The 11,053-nt window shown below is 53.7% G+C and overlaps 1 protein-coding gene across 1 annotated transcript in view; it reads right to left on the bottom strand.

The window, feature by feature from the left end:
• The window catches only part of ABCA13 (ATP binding cassette subfamily A member 13), a 148,766-nt gene that overhangs the window by 107,739 nt on the left and 29,974 nt on the right, over positions 1 to 11,053 (bottom strand). Inside the window, exons 11-14 of the mRNA XM_039847126.1 lie at positions 10,385 to 10,499; positions 4,060 to 8,736; positions 1,135 to 2,898; positions 4 to 67 (exon numbers count right to left, since the gene is read on the bottom strand). Coding sequence (XP_039703060.1) covers positions 4 to 67; positions 1,135 to 2,898; positions 4,060 to 8,736; positions 10,385 to 10,499 — 6,620 coding nt within the window. The remainder of the gene's footprint in view (positions 1 to 3; positions 68 to 1,134; positions 2,899 to 4,059; positions 8,737 to 10,384; positions 10,500 to 11,053) is intronic.

Genomic DNA, 11,053 nt, shown 5'->3' with positions numbered 1-11,053 from the left:
GATGAGGAGCCCGCGGAGCAGCAGCATCTTCACGCTCCACCCACGGCCCTGACACATGTCAGCAACGCTTGGGAAGAAAAGAAACAGCTGTGAGGTGACGTCTGTGGGCCCCACGACTGCGGGGGGCGCGGGGGGGACGCTGCCCCCCCAGGGGTGACCTACAGGGCTACAGAGCTTCAGGGCTGGGTGGCCGCCAGACTGCCCATGTCCTCTGAAGCACACGGGCCCCATTCCCGCGGGGGGTTAGGGACGTGTAAATGGCTTAAACGCGGCGTCCGCGTGGGCACGGAACTCATTCTAACGGAGGTGACGTAGATGGTGCGTGAATAACGCACGGTGCCTCCAGGTGGACGAAGGGGCCGCTGGAGGACACCCGGCCACAGGGGCAGGGGGAGCGGAAACGAGCCCCGAGGGTTCCCCGGCACAAAAAGCAGTGGATTCACATCTGGGCCGACAGGACTTCTGTCCCCTGCACGATGGCAGGTGTCGAGGCAGGACACAGGGAGGACGGGTCCTGCCCAATCCCCCTCCGAGAGCCGGCCTCGGCCGCCACGGGGCCTTGACCCCAGGAACCTCGCTGGGACCCTTCAGGACGCTTACGGAACGTTCTACATTCGGAGACTTTTGCCATGGCCCTTACTCTTGTAACTTTAAGCTAATGTTTTTGCCGGGGTGTCCGGAGCTGTTTATGAGCACATTCCGTGCGTTAACCCCACATCCATCACACACATCGTGTGCAGCGTGAAGCACAGTGTGGGACCCTCACCACGCCAAACGCCCCACCGCCTCACAGTCCCATCCGCCTGTCACGCAGCAGGGCGCCCGGCTGCCGGGGCACGTGAATGAAAACGCCGTTTAAGGACCTAGTCTTAGGACAAGTGAATAAAATAAGAGGCTTTTACTTCTGAAGACCACTTACTAGTGAAACTTTTGAATAAATTCGAATCGCATTTGGCATCTAAGGAGTCGAGCAGTGAAGAGAGCTGGCCCGGACCCGCTGTGTGGCAGCCGGGGTGGGCATGGGGACCCTCTCCAGCTCCACGTGACCCCCCCCGGTTCCACGTGACGCCCCCCGGCTCCGCGTGGCCCTCGTCAGCTCCGCGCCGGGAAGACCCGCGGTGGGCCTTTCCTTACCTTTCGTCCGTCAGCGACACTTTCTGCCAGTGCTCGGCCAGCGCGGCCAGGCCCTCCAGGCCGTCCTCGAGGCTCGGTGACGGGCCGCGGGCGGGAGGCACGCCGGCCGCCTCCTCGGTCCCCTCTCCTAGTCCTGACGCCGCATTCTTTCCAGCGGCTGCGTTACCGAAGATCTCAGAAACGCCCTGGAAGGGGGTCCCCGTGGAACCTGCCCCCTGAGGGCCGTTTGGGGCTGGACCTGTGAATGTGCCCAGGGGAGCCACGGTCTGCAGCAGAGAGGGGCTGAAAACCAGGGCTTCACTCGAGTCACCTCCCCAGTCACCTTTCGTCCCGCTGGAGGCCTTGACGACGGCCTCTATGGCTTTCAAAGGGATGTCTGGGTGCTGAGCGAATGTCGGCAACGAATTCAAACCGTCCCCGCTCTCACCCTCCAAGTTATTCCGGAAGGCTGCCGGGATGAGATCCATCGCCCTCCTCGGGCGGGTCCCCATTTCTGGGCTGTTTTGTGACAGCGTCTCCTCCAGGGCCACCCCATGAGCATCTTGACGAAAACCGCGAGCAGAAATTCGGTTAGGATGTAAGAAGTCTATCTGGTTGACGAGGTTGACTATAGGAACTAAGCAACCCAGGATTTCTTCCCAGACGTCGGAAGAATCTGTAGAAAACATCCGAGTCCCGTTACTAATTGCTCCCGGAAAATGCTCCGCGTCTCCCGAATTAATTTCCCCAGATGTTAAAAATTCAGCAATTTCTTTCAAAATACTGGCGAAGTCCTCGGACCGGTTCACGCTGGAGAACACGCACGAAGACGTGTGGTGGGCGGCGGGGTCGTGGGGGGCGGCGGGCCGGACCCCGGCCATCCCGAAGGCCAGGCCGAGAGCCGGCGCCAGTGTGCCGTCCACGCTGTCCAGCACGGCGCGGGCCGCTGTCTTCGGGCCGGATGCCATCTCACTCACGGCATCTCGGAGGCTTTGTCGCAAAGTGGAACAAAGCGTATCGAAGGACTGCGCAGAGTCGTGGGCAGTGGGGACGACACGCGTTCCAGAAATCGCCGCTCCCTTCCCCGACACGGCCGTGGCCAGCTCGAGAAGCCTCACGGCGGAGTCCAGCACCGCGGCGAGGCCCCCCACCCCGGCGCTGGCGCTCGCCAGCGTGCCCGCAGCAGCGGACGCGTCCAGGAGGGGTTCCCGGACACCACGCTCCCGGCCAGCTCCTGAGAGGACCGTGAGCCATCTCGCAGTGATGTCCAAGGCCGCTCTGTCTCTGAGGGGGAACGAGCTGTTTGCAAGGGAAAGCAAACCGGTCAGCTTAGCAAGTATGACCCGCTGCAGCGCGGGACACCGGCTCCGGAAGGCCCCGGCGCGGGAGTGGAGGAGCGTCTGCACTAGACGCGCCAGGCCCGCTGAGGTCTCTCTCACCAGGTGAAGGGCAGACCAGAGCTGGCGACCGAGCCGGACGAGGCCGGCGGGACGACGCACGTGGGAAAGCAGCCGGCTCGCGACCGTCAGGGACTCCGCGGGCTTTTCCGTCTCGCTCTGCGTGGCGATTTCCCAGACGAGGGCGCGGAGCACGCCTCTCACGGGCTCCGGTCCGTGGCGCTTATCAAAAGGGACGTCTCCGTTGTCCAGTGCAAACGCGCTTTCGATTAGATGACGTGTTATCTCCTTTAAACTTGAAAAATTGCTCATCGGTCCGTCTTCCCTCACAGAGGCAAGAAATGGATCCCCTTTCAGAATTTCTAGAATTTTATCCTGTGGGACAAAACTGTAAATATACATTTTTAATTTCATGTTTAGCAATGGAAAGATGAAAACGCATCATGCGGGGGGTCGCCGACTGGGAGGTGCCGTGCTAAACTATACTGCAGGAAAATCAAATATTTTCAACTGACGAAAAGAGTGGAGGAACCCCACAGACCATCCCATTACGACACCTCAAACCTGACACTAGAAAGCCATGCCCTTCGCGCTTAGAAACGTGGAATGGCTGCACTGACTCCCCGTGAGCAGCGACATGTTCGCGGTCCTGACATCACGCGGGCTCCCAACGGCCCTGGGGAGGGTCAGCACGGCCGGGCCGGACGGCCGCCCAGGTGCCCTCCTCACGCACCCCCGGTCTGGATGGGCTCCAGAGCCGGCCCCCTCACGGGAGTGGGGCATGGAAGGGACACGGTCCCCGAGCAGGGGCAGGCCCCCCGAGGGCTGAGGACGCCCCCGGGGACGACGAGCCCCAGCACGGCCCCCGTGCCCCCGGCCTGACTGTGAGCACCCCTTCGTGACGGCCTGTCCCGCCGGCTTGGGGCTCGCTTGGCCAGCCCCGGGATGGTGGAAGCCAGTTCCCGGTAGGAAATGCTGGCTCGGGCTCTACGTCAGGGCTGAGCCCGGACTGAGGCTGACGTCACGTCCCGTGGAACTTCGCTCCTGCCTCCTCACCGGCGAGTTCAAAAGGGACGGAAAAGAGAGACGAGACGCAGGTAACGTGGCCATCGGTTTTAAATTGGGGGAATTTTACCAATTCCAAATATAAACCTCGCAGTGGAGTAATCGGAATGAAAACATTTAAACTCCTCACTTGCGATGGAACGGTTAATTACGTTAATTCCAATTATGACCATGAAGTATATGCCGATACATATATAAAAACTAATTTTTCAGTTCCATATAAAATATAATTTCAAAATTAATTTTATAACCCAAAACATACAAAAGCATAGTAAGTGACTCATTGCCAAGGGCCAGGTTTATATGGATGGCAACCACCAAAATCACTTTACCTTGACACCTTAATAAAATGGCCATTCAGACCAAACTCGCTCCGGAGGGCGTGCGGAGGCGCCGGGTGCAGGTGCCGCCGCTGGCAGGTGTGCACCCCGGGGGCAGATGGCCACGCGTGACCGCCGAGCCCGCCACGCAGCCGCAGACTCACCTCGGCTCCGCGACCACCCCCAGCGGAGATGTCTCGTTCGCAGGACGCTCCTTTTGTAAAAAGAAGAAGGTTTTCAAAAGCCGTTCCACGCGCCCCAGTCTGCTTCCCAGAGGGAGAGTTATTCCCTCTCCCCTTTCTGACTGCGTTCGGTTCAAGGCGAGGTTAATGGAATTCATTATCTGAAGGTCACTATCACTTAGACTCCAGGCTGCTTCTTGAGAGCTCCCAGCTAAGTTATTGATTGAATTAATTAGGAAGCTTTCTAAAAGCGACTGAACAACTGAGAAATTAGCTGGCTCTTCTGGGTCTGCCAGTTGGCTGAGAAGGGCACCGTCGAAATCGCCTTCTCTAGGAATGTGTCTGAGGTAACTCAAAAAGGTAGTAATATCTTTAGCCGACAAAGCTAGATCATCGGTTGAACTCTCGTTGGCCATGAGACATAACGTCTGTATCATTCTTGCATAGTCTCCATTTGCATATTTACAAAGCCAGTTTTTGGTGACCGATAGAAAATCTTTAGTAATTTCTAACGCCTGCGCTGATGAATGGAGGCTTTCCAGAAACTGGACAAGGTGCAGTGTTACGTCTTGAAGAGCCACTGAATTCATCATTTGAGCGTCATTGTTAACGTCAGAAGGCGGGGCTCTGATCTTTACGTCATAATTCAGGTCTTCCGTGATGTGTTCAGACTCAGGCCACGGCTCTCGCAGGTCGTAAAGGGCTGCGCTTTGTTCCATAGAACTTGAGAAAGCGTCTAAGTCCCTGCCTGTCCGGTCTGCATTCAGAAACGTCGTGAGTGCAGAGAGCAGAGACTGAGTACTGTTTTCTAGGCTCCGATCCCCAGAAAGCAATTTCATTATCCTTCCCAAATTCACAGAAATACCTCTGGCCGACGCGCCCGTGCTTTCGTTAACGCTGAGGATCTTGCTTAAACCAGCTAGTTTATCAAACATGTTTTCGTGGGACGTAACTTCTGTAAGGTTGACATTTTTTAATTTTTCTACGATTTGCAAAGCAACGTGCTTGAGGGGACCACTGGGACAAAGCCCGGAGGGCGGGACAGACGGCAACGCCTTACGCCAAAATTCTCGCACGCTCTTCCCAAGCGAGGTTTCAGCGTGGAGGACCCGAAACAGCTCCAGGAAAATGGAGCTCCAGTCTACGAGTCCGTGGACGCCGCAGACCATTCTTCTGGTTAGCTCCGTCCGTGAGGTTTCGTTCGAACACCACGACACTTCCCCTGGGGGGGACAGGCGGAGGCGCTCGAGCACACTGGCCACGTTGCCGTAAAAGGAAGAAGACGCGCTCTCCGGACGGTCACAGGCCCCGAACCGCGGGTCCTGCCGAAACCCGGCCGCGGTGTGATTCCGGCACCGCAGCACAGGAAGGCAAGTCAAAGCCTCGGCAAGGAGGCCGGGCTTCTCCGACACCAGGGCAACGCTGTCCAAAAGAGCTTTGATCGCCGCAGCGAAGTCTTCCTTGGTGACACCGGAAATGCGCACGCCGTGAAGGAGCGTGAAGTCGTAGACGTCCTGGAGGGCTCCCGTGATGTTTTTGTCCGCCAGTCCCCGCAGGAGCCTCGCGGCCTGAGGAAGGGCGTAGTACGCGTCCACCGCGGCGTTCACGTCCTCTCTGGGGAAGAGGCGTGCCAGCCTCAGCAGGTGGCTGACGTCCCAAGAATGTGAGCTGTCCACTAGCTTCTCCATCAGGCCAACGAGCAGGCTGACCCCTGAAGTGCCAGTGCCCAGCCCGCTGACATTCCTGAAGAAATCCACGAGGCCGTCGCCGACTTGCTCGAGCTGGTCCACCAGCAGGTCAAGGTCGGGCTTCCTGACAGCTCGCAGGAGAGCAGTGACCTTCTTCAACGCCTGTCTGCTACCTGGGTCTCCCGGGGTCCCGTGACGCGTCGAGGGCATCAGGGAGTCGAACACGCCCCTGATCACCTGGACACCGAGACCCACGGCTTTCGCTATTTTGTGCAAAATGATTTGGGGTGAATTTTGGAGATCGTGAGATAAGTTGAAGGAGAGGTAACTAGCTAAATGAAAGACTGAATTGCTGAAACTGTTTATATCCTTTTCCTTCGGACTGGGAGCAAATGTATTCAAAAACGTTTCCATTTTAGAAGAGGAGTTATTTTCCAGAACGTTAAGGGAAATATCTTCTGCAAGTTTTTTAATTTCCTTCCCTAGAGCGACTAAATGCAGCCAAAGATGTTGAAATTGGCTAGGAATTTCATCTGACGCTTCTACGGGTCTTAGAATCAATTCGATAAAATGTTTCCAGTTCGATTGAGAAGCAAATTCGAAGTCTCTCGTTAAGTTGTTGATAATCATCCTTACGTGGTTTGTGGAGTCATTTAAAAGAGTTAATAAAATCTCAGAGTTTGGTATCTTTTCCTTTTCTAAGACTGCAGTGAGCACGACACGTAGAAAGTCAGTTAGATTTTTCAAAAAACTATTCACACAATTTATGTTTGACTTATTCAATGGACAATCCGATTCCATAATAGTCAACAGCCAAGTAACAAGTTTCCGCGTGGAGTTAATTTTGTTTTCCATGTCTCTGAAATGCCTCGGAAGACCCTGAAGACGGCCCTGTGAGAAACTGGGGTTATAAGCCATACGCAGCTGGTTTATGGTGTCCACGCACTTAGCGCATCCTTTCAGTCTGCGAATTGAGTCCTCAGAGGAAAATGTGGACTTCAGCACGGCCAGAATCCGTAATGTCCTCTGCAAAGGGTTCACATATAATAAGCCATCTTCCGAAATAAACTCGGTGACATTTTGGAACATGGCAGCACAAGACGATAGATCTTGGTCAAGTGCCACATTTCTAAGGAAGAGCATTGTTTCTCTTAGGTCGGTGATGATGCTTTCAAATTTCCCTCCGTAACGCGTGAGACTTTTTGAAAGAAGGTGATTTATCCAAAGCACATTCTCATCCACATCTTCTGGGGCGTCGCTTGACGCAGCGAACACGTCGCTTGCACTCGCGTTTAAGGGACGCGCCTGCAGCTGACGGAGGGCAGTTTCCAGGGTGAAGAGGGATTTCTCTATTTGGCCCAGATTAAGTGACTTTACTCCAACTGACTCTTCACCCGATGCTGCCCAGACATCCCCGAGATTCAGAAAAGCATCCCAGTCTTGGAAGCCATCGGCTCGACTTATGTTTTTGAATAGATCCAATATGAGTTTAGCAGGGTGGTGGGTGGGACACAGTCCCTGGCAGCTCTTAGAAATGTTCACGTCGCTTTCCAGTTCATCCAAAAGCCGGGTGAGACCAACGTGAAGGGCAGAGAAAATGTTCGCGTCCGCCTTCAGAATCTGCGACACGCTGCTCCAGACTCCAGCCCACATTCGAAGGCACGAGACGGCACAGCGAAGAGCCGCAAACTCATTGGACGTGCTGCCGTTTGCGGAGAGGTTTGAAAGAATTTGCGGCCACTGAAAAATAAATGGAGCACCCCCATCTGCTGAGTCATTCACAAAGGAAAGGCTTTTGTGATCCAAAGCAAAGCATTCGCTACCCAGCAAGGCTTCTCCCGAGCTGTTGAAGAGGTGGTTCATGTACCGAAATAAAGAAACACGAAAGTCTTCGTCCACTGAGAGCCGCCGTTTGAGGCCTGTCAGAGTGGCGAGGACCACTTCCCATCCCGGGCCCTCCGCAGACATCCACTGCTGGGCTCGAAGCTCCAGAAAGCTAAACACGGAAAGCAGCTGTTGACAAGAAGGCACTTCGGAAATCTCCCCCAGAAACTCCGTCGTCTCGTATAAAAATGCAAGAGCTTTACTGATGTCTTGGGAATTAAATTGCTTTGTGATTTCCGAAACGTGTTTTGAGATTTGCGTGAGGAAGGACAGCAAAGACTCTGCACTCTGAAGGCTGAAGAATTTAGTAACACGTTGGTAAAATGGAGAACACGCCTGCAGAAGTAGAGCTGAATCCTTGTCCTTGAAGACGTTTAGAGATATATGAGTCAAAAGCATATCGGCTTCTTGTCTCTGCTGTTCAGAGGGGGCCGAGAAAAGACGGGACACATTCCTTACTGCATAGACGGCGTCCAGAGCTTCCAAGGCTTGTTCCTGCCTCAGAAATCCAAGTTCATAGAGACTGCTTATTATGGCTTCACTTATGTGAACAAAATCCATTTTCACAGCAGACGGTTCAGGCCAATCGGAATGGAAAAACTGGGAAAAGTTAAAGCATTTACTAAGAATCCTCTTGTTTTCTAGAACGGAAAAATTTAAAAGTGCAGACAAGATCTCCAGTTCGGCTCTCTCTTCTTCTGTAACGTTATACGTCCACAATTCCAGTAGCTTAGGGTTAATTTTAAAAAGTATTAATTCCATAAATCTTAAGATATATCTCGATTCATTCTTGTCAAGAGTTTGCCTTTTTTCATTTATCTCTTCGCCAAATTCCAAATGTTTCCAAGTATCCATACCAGATGTGTCTCTTTCTAAACTTTTCAAATGCTTTGTCCACAATAAGCTTGTATTTAAAATGGCCTCAGTGAGAGACGGGGGGCTATGGAATGTGGGACCACTAGGTAAGTAGAAAGACTCAGGCAATAACTTCTCCAAAAAGTCCATACATGATAAAAGAGAGATCACTCGCTCATCCTCAGAGGCATGAAACTTCTCCGTCAGAAGCTCCTTGGTGGCACGGACGGCCCTACGAACACAACAGAACCGTGTTAGCTTCAGAAAAAAAATAAACTCAAGACAAATTCGACTTACCGAATTTTTAAAAATAATACTCAGATGTATTTGGTCAAAAATTGGAATATTTACTAGACCATATGTTTTCCCAACAGAGATGAAATTAATGTGAGCGTGAGAGTGTTTGAGAACTCTGCGATGCATCGCCCACGTTTCACCGGAAACCTGCCCGCTGCGCCAAAAACGGCGCGTTCGCAATCACGTCGCTCCGTGAGCTCACACGTGTGGCTGCTGAAGACCAGTTTGCCATTGACGCCGGAAGCGTCTTGGTGCTCGGTTCCTCGTTGTGTCCCGGGGCGTCCACGGCGGAGCGCGTCCGAGGGCGGGCAGTGTCGGACCCCGCCCCGTGTCACCTCAGGCCACCGTCGGGAGCCCTGAGCTGGAAGGCTCTGCACGGCGCTGTCTGACGCCACCGAATCCCGCGGCTTCTGATGGTGCCCGCTCCGTCCGTGCATTTATTTTCTGAATACGCAGCTTTAAAGTGAGAGTTCTCGAAGGGGCGGCTCAGGCCTGGCCCGGCCCCCGCCTGGGGAGGGCTCGGGCCCCAAGGCCACGTCTGAAGCCCAGGCCCTCGTGTGGCAGATGTCAGCAAGAGCCCGGTGCAGGAGCCGGGTACGACTCGATGTCCCCGCCGTGGGGACTGGTGGCCCGTCCCAGCTCTGGACACGGGCAGCCGCCGTGAAAGCTGAGCACGGGCTGTACGTGGGGGGCCACAGGCCAGGGACACCTAAGCGTCTACGGAGCGAGCTGAGGCCCAACCAGGAGAGACGCTCCCGTTGTCAGACCTCGGCGCTCCCAGAGCTGTAGACGAGAGACGTGACCCGAACTGCCGTGCGCGCATTGAGGGCGACCCCCTCGCCAGCCTCTTTACTCTGATCCTGCGGTGCCTGCCACGCTGGCGGGAGAAGCGGCCTTCCCCTGACCGGGTCCCGACGGAGGAAGCTCGGGCTGGGTGGAGAGGGCTGCTGTCTGTGGGACAGAGCGTGGCCGCTGTGGCCCCCGGACCCGAAGACGTTTCCTGGGAACGTCCCCATCAGGGAACAGAAAGCTGCGCTCCCGGGAATTCGGACCTCGCTGGAACCTGCGCCCCGCGCCCCACGCCCTGCGCGCGCCGCCTCTGGCAGTGCCGCCTGCGCCGGCTCGTGGGCACCGGGACCCGAGCAGCGACACGTGGAGGTTTCCATTTCGATGCACGTGCTGAAATGCGGACCCAGGGTACGATCGGGCAGATTGAGCTCCAAAGAGCATCTCTTTCCCCAGAGTCTCCAAAATGACCAGAATCTTCGATCATTGATCCCGTGTCTGGTCTCTAAGCAACTAGGTAAGACTATTTTTCAAAGAAAGACTTTATTTTTGGAGTATCTAGTATAAATGATGCTTTGAAGGAAAGCTGTATTACTATAATCTGTATTTCCTTTCATAATCCACGGAAACATGAGACATACATTCTATGAAAAGAATATTTACCGAGCACGTAACATGAAACACAGTATCAATAACTAAGTCAGAATCGACATTTTAAGCCCACCCTACAGTTAGGCTTGGCCTATCCTCAGACCATTGGCAAATCAAGACCTGGCCGATGAATTCTGAAAACTTACCTGGATGTGGAAGCTACTGGAGACTCGAGTATGTTGTTCAAAAATGCAAAATAATTATCACCGACGACTTTCCAATCCATGTTTTCCTCATAACAGGGAGACGCCTCGGAGGAAGCTAAATGGAAAAACATTTCATATATTGATTTCAAGTTGGGCGTAACAGTCAAATCTGATCAAGTGAAAAATGCCACCGCAAAATAATTATCACCGACGACTTTCCAATCCATGTTTTCCTCATAACAGGGAGACGCCTCGGAGGAAGCTAAATGGAAAAACATTTCATATATTGATTTCAAGTTGGGCGTAACAGTCAAATCTGATCAAGTGAAAAATGCCACGGTGGTTCCATTAACACAGTTAAAAATGTGACAAAAAGATAGACGAGTGGTCACCACACGGGGGGTGGGTAGGGGGCAGAGGGGGGAGGTTCACGGGGTAAAGGGGTCAAATACGTGGTGACAGAAAGAAACCTAGCGCCGTGCGTTGTGAATTACACACGCCTTACTGTTCAAGTGTCCAGCCAAAACTTACTGGATTTCGTTAACCAACGTCACCATAACAAGATTAATTAATTTTTAAAAATGCTAAAATAAATATATATATAAACTTGACTTCCGCTTCTGACCAAGATGAAGCAGCACCGGCCATTTGAGCGATGGTAGAAAGGCA

Source organism: Pteropus medius, unplaced genomic scaffold (assembly GCF_902729225.1).
Source record: "Pteropus medius unplaced genomic scaffold, Ma_sr-lr_union100, whole genome shotgun sequence".
NCBI classification, from domain to species: Eukaryota; Metazoa; Chordata; class Mammalia; order Chiroptera; family Pteropodidae; genus Pteropus; species Pteropus medius.
This window is presented reverse-complemented; position numbering and strand designations above follow the sequence as displayed.